The sequence below is a fragment of the Mauremys reevesii genome, linkage group 9 (assembly GCF_016161935.1).
Source record: "Mauremys reevesii isolate NIE-2019 linkage group 9, ASM1616193v1, whole genome shotgun sequence".
NCBI classification, from domain to species: domain Eukaryota; kingdom Metazoa; phylum Chordata; order Testudines; family Geoemydidae; genus Mauremys; species Mauremys reevesii.
This window is the reverse complement of record NC_052631.1, coordinates 7,808,980-7,833,380: the sequence shown is the minus strand read 5'-3', so window position 1 is coordinate 7,833,380 and position 24,401 is coordinate 7,808,980. Positions and strand designations below refer to the sequence as shown.

The following is a 24,401-nucleotide window of genomic DNA, read 5'->3' as shown; positions in this document are numbered from 1 at the left end:
CAGAGAGATACGGGCTGGGGCTGCAGGGGATACGGGCGGTGGGGAGTTCAGGAGGATACGGGCGGGGGTTCAGGGGATAAGGGCGGGACGAGGGGCTGTGGAGTGTCCGGGAGGGGGTCAGGGGATACGGGTGGGACGAGGGGCTGCAGGGGAGGGGATACGGGCGGGACGAGGGGCTGCGGGGTGTCCGGGCGGGGGTCAGGGGATACGGGCGGGGCGGGGGCTGCGGAGTGTCCGGGCGGGGGTCAGGGGATACGGGCGGGGCGGGGCTGCGGGGATACGGGCTCGGCGTAGCACGGGGGGCGCCCCACCATATCTCTTCTCCAGGGGCTGCCAGTTTGGGGCAGCGACAGGTCCGCGGCGCGGCGCGGCGTGTGCGGGGCGGGGACCGGGGCCGGGGGCCGGGCTGCCCCGTCCCGCTCCCCGTCGGGGGCCGCCTGCCAGTGGGCGGCTCGGCCGGGCGGGCGGCGCGCACCGCGGGCCCAATCCACAAGCCCCCCGCGGCCCCGCGTCTGCTTCCCATTCCGCTGCGGCCCCCGGGCGCTCGCCGCGAGCCGGACCCCCGCTGGGGGCTCCACTCCCCGGCCCGGCCGCCGCCTGCGCCTCATTAGCGGAGCCTTTGTTTGCTCAGGATGCCTGGGCTCCGCGCGGCCCGGGCCGGAGCCTATAAAACCTGCCGGGGGCCGGGCCCTGGGCACTGGGAGCCCTGACTCCTCGCGCAGCCGGACGCCGGGGTCCCCCAGCCTTGCGCGCCCCTCTGGCCATGGCCGCCGTGCCGCTGCTGCTGGCCGCGCTGCTGCCCCTCGCCCTGTGCCCCGCGCCGGGCGGCGCCTCCCGCCCCAAGCCCCTTCTGCCCATCCAGCCCGAGAAGGACCCGCTCCTCCAAGGGGGCGGCAGGTAGGAGCCTGGGCTGGGGCCTGCAGGCGGAGGGTGTGTGGCGGGGAGCCCTGGGGCAGCAGGTGGGGAGCCCCGGGGCGGCGCGGGAGCCCCGGGGAGCAGCAGGTGGGAGCCCCAGCGGGGCGGGGAGCCCTGGGGGCAGCAGGTGGGAGCCCCAGCGGGGCGGGGAGCCCTGGGGCAGCAGGTGGGGAGCCCCGGGGGGCAGCAGGTGGGGAGCCCCGGGGGGCAGCAGGTGGAGCCCTGGGGGCAGCAGGTGGGGAGCCCCGGGGCGGCGCGGGGAGCCCCGGGCGGGGTGGGGAAGCCCGGCTGCCAGGGTGGCGCTGCGGGGCTTGGGGGCGCAGCGGGTTCGCTGCTAGGGGCTGCCGGGCTCTGCGCGGGGACGTTCCCCAGCCCGGGGCTGGGGGGCCAGGCTGGGGCGAGCGGGGCCTGCGGAGCGACTCCTGCCCTCCCTGGCACAGCTACCCGCTCCAGCCTCCATCTGGTTCGCATTGATGGATTTACACCCCCCGTGCGCTCGGCTTGGACGGGTGACAGCGGCGGGGAGGGGCCGGGCCGGGCAGCGTCTCACCAGCGGAGGATCTCACAGCCTCAGCCCTGCCCGCTGGCCCAGCCAGCCCTGCCCCGTGCCAGCCGCAGCAGGGCGGGGGCACCAGGGGCTGGGTGAAGGGGGTGATCGAGACCTGCCCTGTGCCAGCCGCAGCAGGCAGACAAGCATGGCATGGGCGGGGGGGGTGAGGTGCCCTGGGAGCAGCAGGATGGCAGGGGTGGTACAGGCTGGGTGTGGGGGCTGGGTGTGGGGGGATGGCAGGGGTGGCACAGGCTAGGTGGGGGGGCTGGGTGGGGGGGGTTGGCAGGGGGTGGCACAGGCTGAGGGGGGCTGGCTGTAGGGGGTTGGCATGGGGTGGCACAGGCTGGGTGTAGGGGGTGTGCCCTGGGAGCAGCAGGATGGCATGGGTGGCATGGGTTGGGTGTAGAGGGAGTGCCCTGGCTGCAGGGTTGGCACAGGCTGGGGGGGCTGGCTGCAGGGGGGTGGCAGGGGTGGCACAGGCTAGGTGGGGGGGCTGGCGGTAGGGGGTTGGCATGGGGTGGCACAGGCTGGGTGTAGGGGGTGTGCCCTGGGAGCAGCAGGATGGCAGGGGTGGCATGGGTTGGGTATAGAGGGTTGGCACAGGCTGAGGGGGGCTGGCTGCAGGGGGATGGCAGGGGGCACAGGCTGGGTGCAGCAGGATGGCAGAGTGGCATGGCTGGGCCCTGGGTTGCTGGCCACTCTCTCAGGATGTCGCTCCCCTCTGCAGGCTGCTCGTTTGGAGGAAGGTTCTATGCCCTGGAGGACACTTGGCACCCAGACCTGGGTGAGCCCTTTGGGGTGATGCACTGTGTGGTCTGCCACTGCGAACCGGTAAGCGGGGAACCCCTCTGCCTCCAGAGCAGGGTCACAACCTTTCAGAAGTGCTGTGCCGAGTCTTCGGTTCTTCACTCTGACTTGCGGTGTCGTGTGCCAGTCATAGATTGTAACGTTTTTAGAAGGGCTCTTTCTATAAGTCTACAATATAGAACTAAACTACAGTTGTATGTAAAGTAAATAAGGGTTTTAAAATGTTTAAGAAGCTTCATTTAAAATTAAATTAAAAGGCAGGACCCGGGCAGTGTGAGTGCCACTGAAAATCAGCCACAGGTTGCCTACCCCTGCTCCAGAGCATCCAGCACCCTCCCCCGCAAACCTGGGGCCCCGCACTCACCTGTGAGCCCAGCCTCTGCCAGCTCGGCTGCTGTGCTCCACAGCCCTGGGCAGCGGGGCAGCGGACCCTGCCTCCCCTCCCACTCCAGGGGAGTGCAGTACTCGGGCCAGTACACAGCCCTGGGGGAGGGGGGCAGTACAGAGCCCTGGGGGAGGGGGGAAGTGAGGGAGGGTGCAGGCAGTACAGAGCCTTGGGGGAGGGGGGCAGTACAGAGCCCTGGGGGAGGGGGGAAGTGAGGGAGGGTGCAGGCAGTACAGAGCCTTGGGGGAGGGGGGAAGTGAGGGAGGGTGCAGGCAGTACAGAGCCTTGGGGGAGGGGGAAGTACCTTGTCAAGCTCCTGGGTGGGGGGGGGGGCAGGACAGAGCTGTAGGAAAAGAAATTGTTTGGAGGGGGGCTGTGGCCCTCTCCCTCCTTTCTCCTACCCCCTTCCTCCCTTTTTGAGGAGCGGAGCACATCTGCTGCAGCCCTTCAGCAGCTCCCCCTGTTTCTCCTGGCACTGGGTATTTGGGAGGGGAGGGGGCTGCTCGGGGATCTGGCCTTTAAATGCTTTCCCTGGCAACCCCCCTGCCCCTCCCTTCCTGGGAATCCCTGAGCAAACCACCTGCATGGCAGCTTCCAGCACACACCTGGCGGGTCCCTGCTTCTCTGGCTGTAGTGGGGAGAGGGGGCTGTGAAGGGAACCTTGGCCCTCGGTCCCAGAGCCCAGCCCTCCTGGCTCAGACCTGCAGCCAGGAAGCAGCTGTGCACAGCCGTGGAGGGAGAGAGCTGGAACCCGAGGCTGGCGTGTGTGGGGTTTGCTGCTCAGCAGCAAGAGGCTAAGTGCCGGGGGGCTGCATGCAGGGCGAGCCCGGAGGGGAGCAGCAGGATGCAGCCAAGCGAGGTCTTTGCGAAAAGAGGGGTGCCTGTGAAGGGGGGGGGGGCTGAGCTGGGGAGAAGGGTTTTGCAGGCAGGTGTGCTAAGCTGGGGCTTGGGGGCTGCGGGTCTCTCCACAGGGGTGACCTCAGGCACATCACACAGATCATGTGTGGCAGTTCGATGTGGCAAAGATTATTGGGTCTCAGCATCTGATTTCCCCTGGCTGGCAGTGCAGGTGGTTCTTGGAGTCGGCTCCAGGGAGCCCTCTCTGGGGCTCTGCAGAGGCTCACGCGGTGGAGCTGGGCGCTGGGTCTCTCGCCAAGTAGGCCACAAGAGAGAATATTTCTGTCTTCCATCCCAGCAGAGGAATCGCCGAGGGAAGCCAACAGGCAAAGTCAGCTGTAAGAATATTAAGCACGACTGTCCCACCCTGCCCTGCAGTGAGTCTGTCCTGCTGCCTGGACACTGCTGCAAGACCTGCCCGAAGGGTAAGAGGCGAAGCCCTGTTCTCCTGGGACTGTCTGCGCGGCACAGCGCATTGCCTGGCACTGGGGGGGCGCTCCTGTGTGACGGGTCTCGCTCACCACACGTGGCTGGGCCCGGAAGCGATGGGAGGAAAGCGGGGTTTGCTCAGAGTGTTTGCCTTGTGTGTTTGACAGACGTTGTGCAGAGTGGGTGCCCCAGGGGCCCCCTGCGCAGTCAGTGTCTCAGTTGTTCGGCAGCAGTGAGGAAGAGAGAAACACACGGTGGGAAAGGCTTGGGGGAGGGAACAGCTGGAGGGAGGACGCGGGTGACTCGGGGGGGAGGACCATGCTCGAAACTACTTCTGACGCCTCTTTTGAAACTGCTGGCTCGTGACGCTGGCGATGTCCATGAATGAATGGATCCTCCTAAGGGGCTTTACAGTCCAATCAATGGCAACCTCCCTGCCCCAAGGAGTTTACAATCAAACCAGAAAATGTGCAGGCCAAGAAGGGGAGGCAGGAGGGGTGCTCGTGTCAGCAGCATTTTTTATTATTACTGCTATGATTCTGTTAGCTTTTCTACCCTAGCGTTTTATGTGACTGGCCATCACCGTAGTATCTGAGGGTCTGATCTTTGCGGGGAGGGGTCTAGGCTGGAACTACACACTGTACAAGAGACTTTCACCCCTTAGCAGGTTAGGAGGACAATTCCCAGGTGGGAAGATTATTCCATAACTGTCCACTAGGGGGCTTGCTGCCCCTTTCTCCGAGGCCCCAGGCACTCTTGGGGAACTGGGCAGCAGGCACAGACCCCGGTTCTGGCCATGTGTGGGACCGTGCTCTCTCCCCCACTCCCGGTGTTCTGTGCCGTGTGCCGGATGGAATCCGAGCTGGCCTCTGAGACGTCAGTGCCCCGCTGGGGGTCGGGGGCCTCCGCAGGAGCTGTTAGCAGTAACACCGCTGTCAGAGGAGGAGGACTCCCCAGTAGCTCCGGTGGGAGAGGCAGGTGACCCTAGAGCCTCAAAGTGTTACGGTGCATCCCTGGTGCTTCCTGTGGGGCCCAGGCTGCTCTGTCCGTGGAGGGGATTTACTGTGTTGCTGCGGGAGCAGGTCTCTTGCGCTGAGGTTCCATTTCAGCTCTTATGAAACCCCTGCACCACAACTGCCATAAAGCACTCACCGGGGCAGGGTCCTGGGCACCCGTATACAGCCATGTTCTGTGTGAGCTCGTGCTTGGAGCAGAAGGGATGGGCAGTTGGGAGCGGAGCTCCGTTCCTGGTTCTGCTACAGGCTCGCTGAGTGACTTTGGACCAAGTCCCTTCCTTTTTCCGTGCCTCGGTTTCCCCCTTGAGAGATGGGGATTATACCACACGCCCTGCTTGCACTGAAGATGCAAAGAATGGTTGTGACGTTTCTCCTTTCAGCCTCTCCCAGCATCCCAGAGAAGAGGCCGGAGCCCATCTTTGACAGCTTCGAGTATTTCCAGGATAAGGAGGATGACTTGCATAAGAGCTACAATGACCGTTCCTACCTGAGTTCGGAGGACCTTGCCCGGGACGACAGCCGCACAGGTAGTTTTCTGACTGCCCTTGGTGGCTGGGGGGGGATGGGCCTGGGATGGGGCAGGAGGGCTGGAGATGTGTTGCAGGCTTGATTCAGTATTTGCTACGTTTGGAAGAGTAAACCCGAGAGACTATCAGCCACAGTCCGTCCCCCGCCCCCCCGAATGTCAGTGAAGAAAAGGGCTCCTGGGGGTGGTTTTCATTCTCCTCCCCTCCCGCATGGAGAACGCAGTGTCCCAGGGCTCTGAGCTGAAGGAATAACTGAGATCTCCTTTCGCTTTCCTCCCCCAGACTTTGTGGCCTTGCTGACCAGTGGCGTGGAGCCCTGGCTGCCCGTGTCCAGCGCCGTGGCTAAAGCCAGGTTCACCCTCGTGCGTTCCTACCTGCTCTTCTCCATCAACTACGAAAGGTCAGTCCCACCCCAGGCACTGGAACAGCCCCAAGGAAACTCCCAGCCAGAGGCTGAACAGAAGAGTCCAGAGCCTCCTCGTCTGCAGTCTGAATGGATCGTAGATGGGACTATGGGCAGGGAAGGGGGAGGAGAGCTAGTTTGTTTCCAGCCCTCCAGCGTCCATGCCGGGGGTTGTAGTTTTTTAGCACACCCATGCTGCTTCTGCATGCCTGTCCCGGGCAGGCGGTGGGCACCCGTGCGGGGAGGCCACTGCACTCGCATCCCACTCTCACCCCGCAGTCGTGACCAAGATGGGGTCAGTGCCCCAGCTGCCCAATCCCTGGGTCAGGCTGCCTGCTGCCCAAGCAGGTAGCAAGTGGCTCTTGTTTATCACACGAGAAAGGGTTATTGCCACGCCGGTCTCCGGGGTTTAACCCGTTCACTGGCTTCCTGTCTGTTAGGCCTTCAGAGCTCGGTCTGATAGGCAGCTGGGATTTCTCTAAACGAAACAGCTGAACAGCCCTGGTAATTCCTCCCTGGGACTCCAGAGAATCCGTCACAGGCAGGAACATTCCTTTCCTCAAGGTTTTTATTAAAAACAAATTCAGGGAAATGGGAAAGGATCCAACAAGCAGGGTCCAACCACACATGGTGGCGGGCCCAGCCGCTTCTCCACGCCGCCTCCAGCAGGACCCCTCTGCTCCAGGCCTGGCTCAGGGACCTGCAATCAATCCCTCCCCACCTTCAGGATCGCTGATGGTTCAATTGGATCTGCGCGAGGAGGGAGCTGAGCTCAGCTTCTCTGATGCTGGAGCCCCCCCTCCCTCTTTTTCCAGGGCTTTGCATAGTGAAGTGGTGACTAATTTGAAACGAAGTCAGTGTAGCCGAAGCAGGCGAAATGTGAATTATTTCTAGCCACGTCGGAATGCTTGGCACTCGGCAGACCTGGGAGAGGATCCGGCGCCTGCCCCAAGTTGTTTACAATCCAAGGCCTCCATCCTGCAACTGCTTCTGTGCTGGAGGAGCCCCTGGCTGGCGCAGACCCCATTGGAATCAGTGGGGCACTGCCCTGAGCTCTGGGATCTGCCTGTGTGGTGCCCCTCTGCCGTCAGTAGGCGCCGTGCCAATGCAGAGGGTCTGCCTGTGCAGGTGCACTTTCCGGATCGGGGCCCCTGTAGGACAGATAACCCAGTGGATTGTAATAAGCTCCAGTCTCCATCCTGCTCCTCACCCTGGAGCCAATAGGGGGTGCTCAAGCAAGCCCCATAGCAGACTGAGGGGCAGGGGGGAGGGAGGAAGTGGACCCTCGGGAGCAGCACAGTAATACGCGACAAGAAGCCTGCCCGGTTACAAACCTGGTTCAGCCGATTCCAGCCCCCAGCTGCAGTCTGCCCGCTCCTCCGTCCATGAGGACATACGCTCTCGTTGCACGCGGCTGCAGGACAGAGATGCCCCTGCACGGCCCCTAGCCCAGGCCTGGGGTCTGATTCTTCTCTGCCGGCTTTGCACTGAGTGCACGTTTGGCTTAGCCCTGGTTCTCAGATCCCCGGGGAGACTCCCATGCCCGGAGCCCCTCCCTGCCAGCGAGCTGCCCTGAGCCCCAGCCTCACTGTTCGCTTTCTCCCCAGCCCTCCTACTGGCACCCCTGGTCTTGCCCTGACCGATCCCACTGCTCCCTGGGGCATAAGCCCTTCATCTTCGCCCTCTGTCCCCGTGGGAGCCGGCCAGCCCGGAGTGTCTCCTCCTGACTCCGGCTCTCCTCTCCGCCCAGCACCTTAGTGTCTGTGCCGAGGGCCCAGAGCCCAAGAGAGGGGCCATCCCCTCCCTGCAGAGGCCTGGGTCCAGGTAGCCCCTGGGCCACAGCGCATGGCTAGCCAGTGGTGAGCCAAAGGGCTCGGGTTGGGTAGGGATGGTTTTCTGTCCCATCTGTCCACTCTCTGGTTTAATCAATGAATGTGTTTCCATGGTGACCGTCACTACAGTACCCCAGACTGGGGAGACGCTGAACCCCCCCTTTGGCCCCCATGGAGACCAGGGAGTCCCAGGAAGCTGGGTGACCTTCCATGGGGCGGGGATCAACCAGACAAGGCCCCGGAAAGGAGACCCTCCCCGGGGCATGTTGGGGTGAAGCCTCAGCTCTGGGAGTCACAGCCAGGGCTTTCTGGGGCCAGGCAGAGCCAGTGTGTCCTCCCCCCCGCACCCCCTCTGCCTGGCCACCCTGGCTCGCTCAGCCACTCCGGTTCTCCCCCCCCGCCCCCCGCAGGCTGGGCCGGCCGAGCCGCGTCCGCTTCACCGACCCCGACGGCAACGTCCTGTTTGAGCACCCCGTGCAGAAGAGTGTCTCCCTGCAGGACGGCATGGTGAGTGGCACCCCCGTGGGCAGCTGAGACGCTGGCCTGGGGCTGGGCCAGGCACGAGGCAGCCCCGCCCGCGCTACCCTTGCCCACGGGCCTCTGTGCCTGCTGGGGCTGCTTCCCTTCTCTGGGCCCTCCCTCGGGCCGTGGGACCCCGCTCCCCTGAACCTTTCTCCCGTTGGCTCTGGCAGGGGCTGCCCTGCGCTCTCTACCTCCCCGCACCCCTCTTCCCAGCCGCCCTCCTCCCCACTCACCAGCTGCCCCTCCCCACAGATCTGCGGCATGTGGCGGAACCTGCACAAACCCTCCATCCGGCTGCTGAAGGCAGAGCAGCTCCGCATCTCCCTGGTCACCAAGTCTCAGCCAGCCGGCGAGATCCAAGGCCCAGTCATCAAGCACCGGGCCCTCTTTGCAGGTAACTTCCCCCCCTCCCGGCCCTGGGGCTGCTCTGAGAGCCCTGGGTGTCTGGGGCCTCACTTCCTGGGGGTCCCACTGGGCACAGTACCCTTAGCTGGGCTCTCAGCAGCAGCCAATGCCCCGAGTTCCAGCCGGCCCATCCAGGATGCTCAGTCTCACTGCCCCCCCCCCACCCCTGGTTACCTGTGTCCCCAGGGCCCCTGCCTGTCCCCCCCCCCACACCAGGGCTGACCCTCTCAACCTTCTGCCCTTTCAATCCCAGAGACCTTCAGCGCCATCCTGACCTCCGTGGACCCGACCCACATGGGTACGGGGGGCATCGCCATGCTCACCCTGAGTGACACCGAGAACAACCTGCACTTCATCCTCATGGCCAAGGGGCTGCTGGAGCCGGCAGACAAAGGTAAGTGGGAACAGCGGGGCGAGGCCTGGAGCAGCCGTGGGGCTCTCGCCCCTTCGGAGCGCACCAGGCGGAGCGTACTTGGGCAGGGGGGATTGGGATGGAAGGGTCTGGGTGGGGCGGGGGCAGTCGGGGGCTGTGTAGTGTCACTGGAGGCGGGAGTGGGAGACTTGTGGAGATGTTTGGTGGGTATAGGGTGGAGGGGATCATTGGGAGCAGACTGTCTAATGCCCTTTGCCTTTGCAGAATTCCCTTGGGTCTCACTTAGGGTCCGGATCCTGCACCAGAACCGGGTGCTGCGTGAGGTCAGGGCCAACATCACCATGCAGGTAGGCAGCCCCCTTGCCACCAATTCCCCCTTCCCTGCTGTCCCCTGGAGGCCAAGCCATGGCGCTTTCCCCTCCTCCACAGGACCCGGACTTCGCGGAGGTGCTGAGCGACCTGTCGAGCCGCGAGATGCTCTGGCTCGCGCAGGGGCAGCTGAAGATCACGGCGGAGACGGAGGGCAGGCGCCGGCGCCAGATCGCCGGCTACATCACTGCCAGGAAGAGCTGTGACAGTGAGTGGCGGGGGGAGGACGTCGAGGCCGCGCTATGCCCCAGAGCCTGGGACTAGCAGGCTAGGAGCTGAAGAAACAGACGGCTGGGTCGGCCCCTGTTTGGGGGGCTGGAATGGGAGTGTCAGAGGGCGGAGCCTCCTAGGAAAGGGCGGAGCCTTCCACCCCCCAGGAGGCCCCTGGAAGGGAGGGGTGGCCCAGCGGCCCTGGCTCCCTTGCGGGCAGCCTGGGGGCAGGTTAGCACATAGTGCTGTGGTGTCTAGCCGGGCAGGCACCCGGGGCACAGGGTGGCTCTGGATGCCATGCCTCAGAGCCCTGTGGCCCCTATTAATTACAGCCCTCCAGAGCGTGCTGTGCGGAGGAGATGCCCTGATGCCAACCAAGACGGGGGCTGTGGGGTCTGCCAAGCTGACGCTCCATGAGAATGGGACGCTGGAGTACCAGGTAAGGAGGGTCCGTGCAGGGGCAATGTGGGGTTGGGGGCCCACTCGTGTGTGTTTGGAGAAATCTACATGAGCACCGTGGTCCTCAACCGTTTCCACACCGGGACCCACTCCCAGTTAGCAGGGAGGGCGTAGGTGCTATTTCCATGGGTGCCTCAGGGCTGGAGCACCCACGGGGGGGGGGAAATTGTGGGTGCTCAGCACCCACCAGCTACCGCTGTTCCCCACCCCCTGCTCATCAGGGACTCATGGCCTCTGCCCAACAGCTGTTTGGAGGCTAAGTGAGGGGCTTGGGGGAGGGCAGAGAGCGGCAGGTGGACAGGAACCTCAGGGAGGGGTGAAGTGAGAGTGGGAAGAGGCGATGCAAAGGCAGGTCCTTTGGGGGGTGGGGGTTGAGCACTCCCAGGGAAAAGGAAAAGTCAGCGACCTCCCGCCCCCGGCACCTGTCCATGTCCCCCTAGGAGCCGTGATACCGCCCCCTGCAGGCTGGGAACCCCAGGCAGACCTGCCGCTGGGACAGGGAGTCAGGCTTCCTGGGTTCTGTTTCCAGCCCTGGGAAGGGAGTGGGGGCTGGGAGCCTGGCCATCAGGACTCTTCCCTTCCCTGTCCTGAATTTTGGTTTCCCGTCTGTGAAATGGGGCTAGTGGGTTAATGCGGGTAACGTCCGCAGTGCTGTGAATGGACAGTGCTGAGTGGTGGTAATGATGAGCCGGTCGCTGTCGGGGGGGCTGGGTGGGGTGGGTGGACGCTATGAACCGGACAGACCCTCTCTGGGGCGCTGCCCCCTGCGCCTCCCCGCAGGTCCAGGTAGCAGGGACGGCGAGTGAGGTCATCAGCGTCACCCTGGAGACCAAGCCGCGGAGGAAGAACAAACGCAACATCCTGTTCGACATGACGCCCAGCTACAGGGAGGGGCTGGTGAGTGCCCCGCTGGGGATGGATAAGAATCCAGGGGGCCATGGCTAGACCCCTCCCCTGGAGGATGATTGGGGGGGGAGAGTGTGGGGCCATCCTGGTGCACTGGCTGAGGGCCTCTGGATCTCCCCCAGCCCGCCTGGGCTGCTCCTCTCACAGCTGTGTCCAGCTGAGAGATCCTCTCCCACATCTGCTCTCTACCCCCAGACCCTGGCATCTGTCGCCCCCAAACCACACTGGCCACTGGGGGGAGGCAGCCTGTGCCAGCAAGCTTCTGTCTGATGTGCTGCCCGCTCCCTCGGCTGCTCAGGCTCCCAGGGTTGGGGGCTGGATCCTTTCTCCTCCAGCTTGCCCACTGGAAGCTCTCTGGGCCAGGAGGCCCTGATCCAAGGGGATATCTGGTGCTAAGCTAGGCTGCTGGTGGGAGGCAGATCCCGGGGGCTTGTTCTCAGGTGGGGCTCTGGTTCCTGGCTAGCCACGTGGCTCCCCGGTCCATCCCGGTGACAGCTCTCCTAGCCATGACAATCTAGTGCCGCCCCCAGGAGTCTGGGCCCCCTCTCGTCCTCTGCCAGCTCTCCGTGAAGTCCCGAGGGCTCTGGGTGTGTGAGCAGGGACGAGCGGAGTTTTCCTTTCCAGAACCCCCACCCCCCAATCAGCCAGCACAGGCCATATCCGGCTAGGCCCTTTGGGCCCCGGTCACCAGGGCAAAGGCCTGGGGAATAAACCAGTGAAGAAAAGGTGCGGCCAGACTCCTTGTGAAACCTGGCCCTGGCTGTAGCTGGCACCTCCCTTGAGGAGGAACTTAAAGAGATGGCAGGTAAAATCCGTGCGGCAGATACTGGGCGGGGGGCAGTCCCAGGCTGGAGAGGGGCCCGATCCAAGCCCCAAGAGCCCTGGGGCAGTTTGGGGTACTGTCCAGTCCGGAGCTGTGTGTATTCCAGGCCCGGTGCTCCACCATGGCACAGGGCGTGTGCAATACCACCAAAGCGGAGTGACGGTCTCTCACATCCACCTGGCACTTGTCCTAGGCTGGTGTGATGCCCACATGTGGTTAGGGCCCTGCAGAATCGCCCCGACATCTATCGCCTTTGATCTGTTGCTCTGAGCATTCCTCCAGCCTCCTCTCACTGATCCTTTTTTGTGTTGTGTTTTGAGCCGCTCCTTCCCCCAGGGCTGTATAGATCAGCCTCCGTTTCCCCTCCCATCAGAATAGACCCGTTTCCTCTCTAGCTAGATTCCAAAGCCCTTTCTTGCCCTTCCTGCCCCTTCTGGCTTTCCTGCCAGCTCTGTAGAGGCCACTCCCTGGCCTGCATGTGTCCAGGTTGAATCTCACGCTGCATGCTCCCCTTTGGCTCCTTCTCCCTTCCCTATTTGATTGGAATTGCTGGATCAGATCAGAGGCCCACCTACCTCAGACAACTGCCAGTGCCAGAATATGGTGTGACACTCCCTAGCGGGCAATCGGGGAATAACTTACCCCCAGGGCACTTTCCTTCCTGACCCCAGGCAGCCAGCCCTCATGCCCTGAAGCCTGAGGATTTATATCCCACCTAGCAAGTGTTTCACCCGCTCTAGCATAGCTGGAGATGTTCTCATTACCCACATCCTGGTCTGAATCCTAATGAGTTCTTGGCTTCAGTGATGCCCGGGGGACTCATTGCCACAAGGTTTATCACAGGCCTAGGACAAACGTGTTCCCTTGGGTCAGCGTTAGCATTTATTGTCTCTTAGATTTAACGGATACCCCCTTGTATGAGGAGAGGGTTTATCATCGTCCTCTGCCATCTGTAGCCCTTTATCACGTCTCTTCTCTAAACAGCCCCAGACTTCTCAGCCCCTCTCCAGATGGGAATTCCCAGCCAGGCTGCTGTGTCACCTGTCTCTGAACCCTGCTCTCCGCTGGGAGACGGGGGGCGCAGAGCTGCCAGGTGGGGCAGCCCATTCAGTTTGTGTCATGAGCTCACCTCACTGCAGTGTCTGGGCACCTTCCCCGTGAGATCAATAGGGATTGTGGAGCCATTCTGCATGCCAAATCCGGAGCGGGCAGACTCTGCACACGGGCATTAAATCTGCCTCCGCTGATCATGCTGCTGGGATGTGGGAGGGGCAGATGCCATGCTGGGAAGGCAAAGTGGTTGGATTGGAAGAGATTTCGGGGAAAATCTCTCTGTTTAACCAGCCCCATCTCACTCCCTCTGTGCTGTTATGAGAAGATAGTGTCATCTGGCTGTGGCAGCACGTTACATGTCTGACCCCTTTCTCCAGCCTTCCCCCTAAGATCTCTGGGGCAAGGTCCATGCTGTTTCAGTATGTATGGGCAGAGGGGTAACACCCCTACATCAGCAGGCGGTTTGAACCTGAGACCTTCAGCACCACAGTACAGACCTCGATCACTTGAACTAAAAGAGTAACTCCCTTACCTGGTAGCAGTAGTGGACTGTTTCCCATAGTGGCACAGCCCCTGGAGAAGGATGGGAGGTGCATTTTGTCAGGGTTGTACGGCAGGGTAGGCCACGCCCACTTAGTGTGGTGCTGTCCCCCTCTAGTGGTAGCTGGACTACATAGCAGTTGATGCACCCTAGCCAAACAGTGGCTCTGTTGGCTCCAGCAGGAGTTGCTCCTGCATTAAGATCCAGAGGTGCCAGGTTCGATCCCCACTGCTGATGTCCCACCCAGGGGCGGCAGCATTATGTGGGTGCTTCTGAAAGTAAGTGATAATGCCCCCTCCCCCCAGCAGGCATGTTAACCTCTCTCTTCTCCCCACCCCGGCCAGGCCAGCGGGACCTGGCAGCACATGAACGCCCGGGACACCCACATGTTACTGCAGAGTGAGCTCTTCCTCAACGTGGCCACCAAGGACTTTGAGGAGGGGGAAGTGCGGGGACAGATCAGCTCCCTGCTGTACAGCGGCCTCCTGGCACGATATACAGGTACCTGCTGCCGGGTGGTGCCCTGTTTCCTCTCACAGGGCTGGAGGGCATGAGGTGGGTGGGTCTCTGTAGCGGGCAGTGCATGGATGTTCTCTGTAGGTCAGTGACCCCAGGGACTGCAGAGCGGGTGGGCGATGCCTTCCGCTGGCATAGCGGGAAGCACGTGTCTGACCTGTGCCCCCTGTGCCCAGAGCTGCCCATCCCCCTGGCTGGCCAGCTGGTGTCTCCCCCTGTGCGGACCGGCTCGGCGGGACACGCCTGGGTCTCCCTGGACGAGCACTGCCACCTGCACTACGAGATCGTGGTGGGCGGGCTCGGCAAGTCGGACGACGTCGCCATCAGCGCCCACCTGCACGGCGTCGCCGAGCTGGGCGAGCGCGGCCATGAGCACGCCCGGCTCCTCAAGGGTTTCTACGGCACCGAGGTGATGGGCCTGCAGGGGGGCGAGGGGCTGGGGGCTGTGGCTGGAAGGGGTGATTGGGGGGTGTGATGGGCCCTTGGGGGAGGGGCTGGGGAGAAAGGGGAGTCCTTGGGGGAGGGGCTTGGGGTCAGGGGCTGGAGATGGGCGCTGGGGGGGGTGATGGGCCCTTGGGGGAGGGGCTGAGGGGGAAGGGTGCCTGTGGGAGGGGTGTTCCAGGCAGAGATAAGGCACCTCAGGAGTCTGGGTGCCTGCGAAACCCAGGCAGCTCTGCAGGGATGTGCGTGTCGAGCTCCTCAGCCCAGCCGCCTCTAGCAATTGGGGGAGGAGGAGGAAGCTGGGGTCACTGGCGCTCTGGGCCCCTCAGCCGGCGCATTGGCTCCTGTCCTGGGCAGCCCCAGCTCCACCTGGAAGTGCTGACCAGCCCCGGCTCAGCACGGGGATGCTGGGGGAGCCATTCAGCCTGAGCTGGTTGGGAACCACGCAGGGGTCAACCCCTCCCCTGGGTGCCCCGGCCCAATCCTGGGGGTACCGGGCTCTCGGAGCAGGGCCACCCCAGAGCACGGGGCCACCTCTAACCTCGGCAGTTCACCCCGCTAATGCCCCTCTCCTCTGCCTAGGCCCAGGGCGTGGTGAAGGACCTGGACGCAGAGCTGCTGCGCCACCTGGCCCAGGGCACGGCCTTCCTGCAAGTCAGCACCAAAGTCAACCCCCGCGGGGAGATGCGGGGGAGGGTAGGTGCCACTGACTCACCCCCTCCGGCTTTCCGCTCCCTGGGCAGCAGCTGCGGGCGTCCCAGGCCCTGCCAAAGGCTGACTCAGCCCGGCTTGGTCACAGCCTGCCAGGGCCAGCGACCCCTCGGCAGCGGGCTGGGGACACTGGGCCCGCTCCACCCCCCCCAGGAGAGGGGGACCCCGGCAGTAGCTACCCTGCTCCGGGCTGTGAGACAACTCGGCATCCCTTGGACAGAAGCAAGGAGCGGCTGGGGCCCAGCGTCCCAGCTAACCCAGGCCTGGGACCATGCTACCATCCTCCCAAGGGTGCATGTAGCTGCAGGCTCCTCAGTCACGCGGTGCCACCTCCCTGCCCTTTCTCTGCCGCTCTGGGGCAATGGGCCGCCCAGCACTGCATGCAGAGCCCTCTGGGGACCTGCAGCCGCCTGCCAGCCCAGGCCTGGGCCTCTGCTGAGCAGCCACCGCCGATGGTACCCCCCTGTGCAGGGACCGTGCTGGGCACTGCTGCGCCTTAGGGACTGGAACGAGCCCAAACTCTGTCGCTCGCAGCCTGAGCCAGACCGGAGGAGATGGAGAGACACGTTAGCCCGTCCCTCTCCGAGCCGGCCCGGCTGACGTTTGGAAACTCGGGACGTGCAAGGATCAGGCCAACCAGAGCACAGGTCTCACTCCCGACAGGGGTTCAGGGTGCCCCCTCCTTGTAAATGCTCCTGGGGGGGGGAGCCAGAAAGCAGAGAGTTAATTTCCTTCCTGCCCCCCCCACCTGCCCTCTGCCTTCTCCTGCAGGGGTCGGGCAAAGGCCAGCTGGAGTGGAAGGAGCTTTCTGGCTCAGTGTCTCTCCACCCTTGGCCCCTCTGCTCCCCTCCTCCTCCAGCTGACCCCCCTCATCCAGGTTTGGGGCCCCAGGCTGGCGGCGCCTGTCCCTGCCCCCAGCCCTGCCCCTGCCCCAGGTATTCCCGGGTGCTAACTCTGCTGGCGCCCCGGATGGAAAAACCGGTGGGAGGGGATATTTGCAGACCGAGCAGCATCCGCTCCCTGGCTGGGCCCGGAGCCCCGGCGGCTTTCCCAGAAGCTGTGTTTGGCTGGGCCACCTCCAGCTGCCTCCTCGCTATTCATCAGCTGCGGCATGTGTTTGTGTCTTGGCTGCCCCGGAGACCCCGGGAGACTTGCTTCCCCGAGGAGTGGGCTTGGCCGTGCAGGAACCGGAGCAGCTGCTTCCTGGCATCACCTGGCACTGCTCCCAACTTCTCTGGCTGGCACCATGTAGGTGCCATGGCTAGAGCCGGACAGGAAGTTTAGCCTTTAAGGAAAACTTGCATTAATTCCTCCATTTTCCTCAGTCCTCATCTCTCGACAGCAGGGAGGGGAAGCAGGGGGCTTCCCTGGCCATGCCGAGATGGGATGGGTGCAAAGTGCACTGCCCAGCTGCAGCCCTAGGCAGCAGGCCGGAGTATCCTGCAGGGGGCAGCACTCTGGAATGCAGGCGGGATTGGCTGGCAGCCCCTGCGCTATCCGGCAGGGGCAGCGCGTGGGGTGAGGGTGACCGTGGCTGGCAGCAGCTCGGGGTGGAAGATGGCAGGGTGAGCTAATCCTAGCACTGGCAGTGTCGGAGCGAGCCAGTGCCCTTGCCGGCCTGGCTCAGCAGTGCCACCGTGACATAGGTTAAAGACCGTTAGGAACCATTCGAAAAGGGAGAGCCAGTGGCATTGTGAGATTTTCTATATAAACCTCCGGTGCGCCCACCCCTCGAATCCTGCATGCAGCTCTGGGCGCCCCATCTCAGCAAAGAGATGTTAGCGTTGGAAAAGATGCACAGACGGGCAACCAGAATGATTAGGGGTTTGGAACAGCTTCCATGTGAAGAGAGATTAAAAAGACGGGGACTGATTGGCTTGAAAAAGACGACGGGGGGCGGGATATGACACAGGCCTATAAAATCACGACTGGTGTGGAGACAGTGAATAGGAAGTGTTATTTACTCCTTCACATAACACAAGAACTAGGGGGCACCCAATGAAATTAACAGGCACAGGTTTAAACCAAACAGAAGGAAGTATTTCTTCCCACCACGCACAGTCAGCCTGTGGAACTCATTGCCAGGGGATGTGGTGAAGGCCAAAACTAACAGGGTTAAAAAAAACCCAACTAGATAAGCTCATGGAGGACAGGTCCATCAATGGCCATTAGCCAGGATGGGCAGGGATGCAACCCCTTGCTCTGGGGGTCCCCAGCCTCTGACTGCCAGAAGCTGGGAGTGGACGACAGGGGCTGGATCACTCGATTGCCTGTTCCGTTCATTCCCTGTGCAGCACGGCGCCTGGCAGAAGACAGGACACTGGGCTAGATGGACCATTAGTCTGACCCAGCCTGGCCCTTGCTGTTCGCCCCCTGCAGCGCTGCCCTGACCCGCTGGTGCCCTTTCCCTGCCAGGTGCACATTCCCAACCAGTGCGAGTCGGGGGGTGTCCGGCTGGCCCCTGAAGAGGATGAGCTCCTGGAAGAGCCCAAGCCCAAGGACCCCGAGCAGCTGAAGAAGGACCCCAACTCCTGCTTCTTTGAGGGGCAGCACCGAGCCCACGGCTCTCGCTGGGCCCCTGCCTACGACAGGAAGTGCTCCCTCTGCAGCTGCCAGGTGGGTGCAAGGGGTCCCCGAGGCTCCTGCCGCACCCTGGCCCCTGCCATGGCCTCTGACCGAGTCTGTGGGGCTGGGCATGGCATTGGTCTGCATTTAGCACCTGCCTTCCCCGGGTCACTGCAGCCACCCCCAGGGTGGGAGCCAGGGGCCGGCCTCCCAGTCAGGTGAACTGACAGGAGGAAACTGGCTTCTGCCTCCCCGCTTTCTCCCCCACAGCACCGCCCCCACCATAATGCTGGCAGCTGCCCTGGCGTGCCAGGCTTCCACCAGCTAAGCCGGGTCCTTCTGTCTGCCAGCTCCTCTTGTCACCCTCCACCACCCAGGCACTCCTCCCCTCCCCCTGCCCAGCTGGCACCTTTCTCTGTCCAGCCCACCATAAAGCTGCACCCGCCCAGCTGCCTCTTGAACTCCTGCAGCCATGTCACTTCTTGCTCCTCCTCCTCCGGAAATAGGCCTTCCGGGCAACAGGGACCTGAAGCAGGTCGGGCAGCCCTGGACCAGAGAGACACGTCCCATGTGGATCCTGGCGTTTCTTTCGCAGCAGCCTCAGATGGGCTGCTCGTGGGCACAGGAGGCTCCCGGGGCAGGGCCGCTGCTTCAGGCCTTGGGGGGACCCTTCTGGGTTGAGTGTGTAACTGGCTTTGCACCTGCATATGCCGTTGTGGCCACTGAGGGCCTGCTTCTAGAGAGGATAAGCGATCACCTGCTGCTGCTGCTGCCTTGAGGGAGAGCTCCCTCGGCTCCAGCGGCAGAAGCCTGTGGTTTTGGCGCGGTAAGGCCAGGGTTCTAGCCTGGCTCCCGGTGGGCTCTGTCTAGTGTTTGTTGCACGGATTCAACCCCAGGGCTGTGGCCCGTCCCTTGGGCTTAGGGGTGACTGCCAACCCCTGGCTTCCCCCTGCTGCTGATTTCCCCGCCCCCCAAGCTCCCTGGGGATACAAAGGCACCAGATGCCCTCTCCTGGATGGTGTCTAATGACATGTGTGATTTTCCCTCCCACCCCCATTGCCTCTTCTCCCCGGCCCCTCTTCTCCCACAGAAGCGCACAGTGATCTGCGACCCGATCCTCTGCCAGCCCCTGAACTGCACCCAGCAGGTTCACCTAGAGGACCGGTGCTGCCCGGTCTGTGAAGGTACTGGGGCAGGGGGCTGCTGACGGAGGGGAGGGGGCTACACTCTGTGACACAGGGCCCTGGAAGATGACCCCCCATCCTGAGATGTTCAGGGGGTCCCAGAAGGGGCAGCCTGCCTTGGAGCAGTGCACTGGGCTCGAGGGGGAGCTGGGAGGAGGGAGCAGCTTTTGTGGAGGCATCTGTGTAGCCCCAGCGAGGGGCTGGCAGAGCGCCCGGCCCAGCCAGCGTCCGTGTGTCCGTCCCTCACGGGCTCTTCTTGTTTGGACAGAGAGGAAGGCAAGCCAGGAAGAGCTGAGAGCAGAGAAGGCCCGAGACAGCAGTGAGGGTGAGTCCTGGCTGGCCGGGGCAGGCAGTGAGCCCTGACCCCACCCGGGCGGCAGGCCTCTCTCTGGGCCCCCTGCCCCGGGATCTCTAACGCTTTCCCCATCTGCTACCCCAGGCTGCTACTTCGACGGAGACAAGACATGGCGAGGAGCCGGCACCCGCTGGCACCCTGTGGTCCCCCCCTTTGGCCTGATCAAATGCGCCATCTGCACCTGCAAGGTACCACGGAGCCCTTGGCCCCAGTCAGTGGGGAGGCCCAGCAACCCCCTTTCCCCTTGGGCTCCCTCCCGGCCCCTTGAGGGCTGGTTTGTGGCTCCTCACCCCGGGGTTCTGGCCCCCTGGTGCCATGCGGTCTCGGCTCACCCCATCCTCTCTCCATTCAGGGAGCAACGGGGGAAGTGCACTGTGAGAAGGTGCAGTGCCCGCGCCTGACCTGCAGCAACCCCGTCCGAGTCAGCCCGTCCGACTGCTGCAAGCAGTGCCCAGGTGCGTCCTCCGGCCGGGCCACGCGTGGCCACTGCCTGCCTTGCGCGCCCAGCTGCAGTCAGGGCCCCGCATGGATGCGCACACATCCCGTGCCCCTGATGAGATGGGGGGGGTATCCTGCTGGGTGCTGCACAGGCACCCCTCCTCCAGCTGGCTTAGGTCGCTGCCCAGACCCTGAGCGGGAGTCCCTGGCACCCCCACAGGAGCAATGGGCCTCAGCCCCACTCCAGAGGGGGGCGAGGGGGAGGGTGCTTGCTCCCCATGGCTGTGGGGCAGTGGTCAGTGCGGGCATCTAGGGTCTGGGCTCACAGCAGCCAGCTCAGTCAGCTTGGGCTGGATTTGACCCCACTGCTCCCGGTTCCGCGGAAGGCTCCTAGGGCAGGGCAGGGCACGTCTCCCTTCTCACTCCCATGCTGCTCCAACCTCTGCCCGGCCATAGAATCATAGAAATGTAGAACTGGAAGGGACCTTGAAAGGGCGTTGAGTCGAGTCCAGTCCCCTGTCTTCACAGCAGGACCAAGTACTGTCCCTCACAGATTATTTCTGCCCCAGATCCCTAAATGGTCCCCTCAAGGGCTGAACTCACAACCTTGGGCTTAGCAGGCCAATGCTCAAACCACTGAGCTATCCCTCCCCCTGAGTCCACTTGGAGGATCTGTGGTCCCAGCCCTCCTGTCTCCTGCACCCTCCCCATCCGTGTGGGCTAGGGTGACCAGACAGCAAATGTGAAAAATCGGGACAGGGGGTGGGGGGGTAATAGGAACCTATATAGAAAAAGACCCAAAAATCGGGACTGTCCCTATAAAATCGGGACATCTGGTCACCCTAGTGTGGGGTGGCTGCTTCCTTCTCCTCCCAGTCACACACATGTGGGGAGTCAGCCGCTAACTGCAGGAAGCTGGGAAGAAACTTCCCCTTCGGGGTGGTTGTTCCACGATTGACCACTAGGGGGAAGTCTTACTCCTTCCTCAAGGCAGGAGGCCGGGTTAGATGGGCCCCTGGTCTGATCGGGTCCCTGCTCCCCGCCCGCCTTGCCGGCTGCCAGACGCTGCAGCCACGTTCTGCCAAGCTGGGGAAGCTCTGGCTCCTGCTTCACACTGTGCCGGACACGCTGCCTTGGGGGGTGGGGACACCCCCTCTGCTGCACTAAGGCAACGGGGTGCCTGGGTCTCTGCTCCCCGCAGCTCCGGAGAAGAGCCCCCCCGAGCTGTCGGACATGATGCAGGCAGACGGGCCCCGGGCCTGCCGGTTCGGGCGCCAGTGGTACATGAACAACGAGAGCTGGCACCCAACGGTGCCCCCCTTCGGGGAGATGAAGTGCATCACCTGCTGGTGTGTGGTGAGTGCGTGGGGCCGGTCCCCCCCGTCGGGTTCACTGCATGGACACAAGCCCAGGAACAGCCTCTCTGAGCCCCTGGGGGCACCAGAGGCCCCATGCTCTGAAGGGGGCAGGGAGCTCTGTCATCGGAGTCCAGATAAAAGGCTTTCTGGGCACTGAACTATCTGCAGCCAGGCCCCCTGTGCCTTCCCCTGCTCTCCAACCTGGCCAGGCCTCCTGGCCACCCCCCACCCGGGAAAGCTCCTTCCATCCCCTGCTGCTTGGCCAGGCCTCCCCCGAGCCGGGCCCCTGTCTAACTCCCTTCTCCTCCCCTGCAGTCCGGGGAGACCCATTGCCAGCGCCAGGAATGTTCCCCCGCTTCCTGCTCCAGTCATGCCAAGAAGGAGAGCCGCTGCTGTGCCCGGTGCCGGGGTGAGTGTCGGGCAGGCCTGTCTCCGTCCATCCCTGGGCTGTTCCCCTGCCCTGCTTGTGCACAGCTGGGGGACCGGTGTTCTCCAGTGGTGCCTGATCTCGGCCCCAGGTCGGTGGGACCCAATCCGGGAGGGTGGGCCCCAAGTCGCCATGTCCCAGGGTATCAAAGGCGCCTCCCTGCCCAGGAACAGGTTCCATCCCTGCTGAGGGATCTCCAGGTCTGCCCAGACTCCTCCCCGGGCCACTGGCCTCACGAGTCCAGGCTTGGCACCTTCAGCCAGCCATGGGCTGAGATTAGCCTCCCTGCAGAGTCATGCTGGGGCCCAGCCCGGATGCTTGCCTAGGGCTGGCCGAGCCCCCTGCTCACCCTGCTCTGTGGTTCTGCCTCTGTCCCGCAGCCCCAGAAGAAGCCCAGGAGAAGCTCAGAGCTGACGCCCCAGAGGCCTGGAGCCGCTAGCCGGACACCAGTGGGAGGAGGAGGAGCCGGTCTGGAGCAGCAGCCCGCAGCGTGCCCAAGATCTGTGCTGCCCCGGCCCAGGGCACTGCTCCCTGCTGGCTGCGGGGAAGCTGGGGTGTGTGGCCCAGGCCAATCCCCAGGCCAGCCCTAGACTAGTTTTGTTTCTTTGGTTTGTTTGACATGACAGATTCTGCCTTCCGCTTCCACCCAGGCCTGAGCCGCTGCTGTGGGGAGAGCCCCGGGCCCCCTGCCTCTGCCCCGAGGGGGCTGGCTGGCTCTGCTGCAACCTGGGCCCCCCACCAGCTGGTCCGGGCTCAGGGAACGACGCTGGGTAGAGACTGCGCTGCACGTGGCAATAGTCTGGATCCATGATAGTAAGGGACATGGTAGGGGGGCAGTGTGTGGGAGGCTGAGGATCCTGGGGCTGGGGAGCTGTCCTCCCCCTGCCCCCACACCCACTCTCCCTCTGGGGAGGCACACGGCCGCTGCGGGGATGGGGACCCAGGTGAGCATCTCTCTCCATCAATGCCTGTGGCGGTGCAGCCCTGCGGCCCCTCCCAGCTGGGCTCCCTGGGCCCGGCCCAGGCCTGGCTTGTACATAGTGTAAAATCTCCCTGTCCCTCCGCCCTCTCCTCTCTGCTTGTTCTTTGTTTGGGTTTCTCGTGTAATTTATGGTTCTAGGAGGGCCTGTCCGCCTTGAGCAGACAAATTAATCTTCAATAATTAGTCTGCTCAGGGCGGGCCCCGGGCCCTCCCCGCCCTGCGCAGACAAATGAATTTGGGGAGATTGTGTATTTATTAAAAACAAATGAAACTGCCCCACTACGGCTCTGCCTCTCATTACTGCCCCCTGCCGGGAGGCACCATCGGCACGGGGAGTCCGAGCATCGCTGGGATCGGCCCTCGCGGGGGATTAGCACCCCCTCTGCCTGAGACAGCCCCGCTCCGTCCAACACTCTCCACTGCCCAAGGTCTCTGCTGTCCCCCCCTCCTCTTCTCCACAGCCCACCTAGCCTGGGCACCCGTTCCCCCACCCTCAGGTTTGGCACGGGTGGGATTAGAACACCCCCGGGTGGCACTGAGGCGGGATCTTCCTAGAGGGAGTGGGTGGCTCTGGGCTGTGTTTTGAAGACCCGAAGGAGGGAGGGGAGGTTGGGCCCCTGGGGAAGGAATCTCACCCGGCTGGCTGGGGGCACTGGACAGCCAGGGGGCTGGGCTCCATGCAGGGGATATTCTAGACCAGGGGCTCCCATCCTCTGCTGGGGTCTGGGTGCCAGGGCGGCTCTCCCTGTGCCCAGCCAGAAAAGGGCAGGGCAGGGAGCAGCTGCAGTGAGAAATCAATTGTCCCTCCCAGCGGGGGGAAGGCTGGGAAGGTAAATAAGGGAGAGATGCTGATACATGGAGCTGGGCCCTGGGTACTCCCGAAACTCTGGGTGAGTGGGAGAGACAGGCAGGGCGGCGGGAGAGAAGGCCAAGGGGCGGGGGCAGGGGCAGGAGCAGGGGCAGGGCTAGGGAGACTGGGCATGGAGGGAGGAGTGGGAACAGAGGTGCAGACAGGCTCAGAGCACAGGCAGGTGCGGTGGCTGGGCTGCTCCTCCCTGCCTGGTTTATGGGGGTTGGCAGGGGTCCCTGTCCCTCCTGGGGAATGCTACCTCTCCCCCCGGGTTCTCCAATCATGCCAGCCTGCGACAGGGTCACACTTCCCTGTGTGGGTGCTGTTGTCTCCTGAGGCTCCCTGGGGGGTTCCTGGCTCATGGGGAACAGGAGGTGGGAGCCATGGACTCTCTCCCTGGCTCTGCCACTGACTTGGGTGACCCTGGACAAGTCCTGCCTGCTCTGTGACTCAGTTTTCCCATCTGTGAAAGGGGGCTGATGATCCTCCCCACCCTTGTAAGGTGCTTTGAGATCCTCACCTGAACAGGGCTGGAGATGGGGTGGTCTCAGTCCTTGCAGCTGCTGCGGGGAGGCAGGTGGCCGGCCATGCATTCAGCCCCCAGCTTTCCCTCCAAGGCCCAGCACAGGGCTGAGCTTTGTAGGCATGGAGTTCCGTGTGGCTGGCCCCAGGGCCACAGCCTGGGGCGGGGGGTAGGGCCTCCCTGCAGAGTTAACTTGGGCTGGTACCCAGGGCGGCCCACTGGGCTTGGCCTCACGTGGGTGTGGGCAGCCACCCTGCAACGCCTGCTTGCTGTGCCCTCCCTGGGGCCACGCTCGCCCTGTGTCACCAGGAGCTCCCCCTGGCTCTCAGGGCAGCAGCGAGCCGAGCCAGCCTAGGATTCTTTCCCCGGAGCGGTGGGAGAACTTGTCTGCCCTTCTGGGTGTCCGGGGCAGCGTGGGAGGGCGCTGGTGGCCCATCAGCACATATGGGCTTAGCCAGTAGCCACAGGGCTGGTTACCAGCACCCAAGCTCTAGCCCAGACCAGCTAGCCTGGGCGTGACGTCCCACCACACTGGGGGCAGAGGCTCGGTGTGGGGACGGGAGCCGCGGACCAGCCTGCGTGAAGTCTGTGGGGCCCAACCTGCAGCCACCGAGATGGGCTGCTCCCCG

At 63.6% G+C, this 24,401-nt stretch overlaps 1 protein-coding gene across 3 annotated transcripts; it reads left to right on the top strand.

The window, feature by feature from the left end:
- The first annotated feature begins 556 nt into the window (after nt 1-556).
- CHRD (chordin) lies at nt 557-22,571 on the top strand. Of its 3 annotated transcripts, none has more exons than XM_039486907.1 (23): nt 557-896; nt 2,190-2,296; nt 3,853-3,979; nt 5,380-5,526; nt 5,809-5,926; nt 8,172-8,268; nt 8,536-8,677; nt 8,942-9,082; nt 9,326-9,408; nt 9,491-9,638; nt 9,973-10,079; nt 10,880-10,996; nt 13,767-13,923; nt 14,115-14,347; nt 14,962-15,075; nt 17,506-17,706; nt 18,746-18,839; nt 19,108-19,164; nt 19,279-19,382; nt 19,547-19,649; nt 20,834-20,988; nt 21,306-21,399; nt 21,798-22,571. In XM_039486907.1, exons 1-23 carry the CDS (start codon nt 764-766, stop codon nt 21,854-21,856), a joined length of 2,838 nt encoding a protein of 945 aa, XP_039342841.1. In that variant the 5' UTR covers nt 557-763; the 3' UTR covers nt 21,857-22,571. The 3 variants fall into 3 exon arrangements, with proteins under 3 accessions (XP_039342841.1, XP_039342840.1, XP_039342839.1); XM_039486906.1 differs by having other exon boundaries at nt 564-897; nt 2,193-2,296; nt 3,856-3,979; XM_039486905.1 differs by having other exon boundaries at nt 570-897; nt 2,193-2,296.
- The last annotated feature ends 1,830 nt before the right edge of the window (nt 22,572-24,401 follow it).

Excerpts from the sequence above, each read along its gene's own strand:
- CHRD (XM_039486907.1), top strand. The coding sequence starts at position 764 with ATGGCCGCCGTGCCGCTGCTGCTGGCCGCGCTGCTGCCCCTCGCCCTG. Across the intron at positions 5,527-5,808 it reads CCGGGACGACAGCCGCACAG|ACTTTGTGGCCTTGCTGACC; the intron begins GTAGTTTTCTGA and ends TTCCTCCCCCAG. Across the intron at positions 5,927-8,171 it reads TTCTCCATCAACTACGAAAG|GCTGGGCCGGCCGAGCCGCG; the intron begins GTCAGTCCCACC and ends CGCCCCCCGCAG.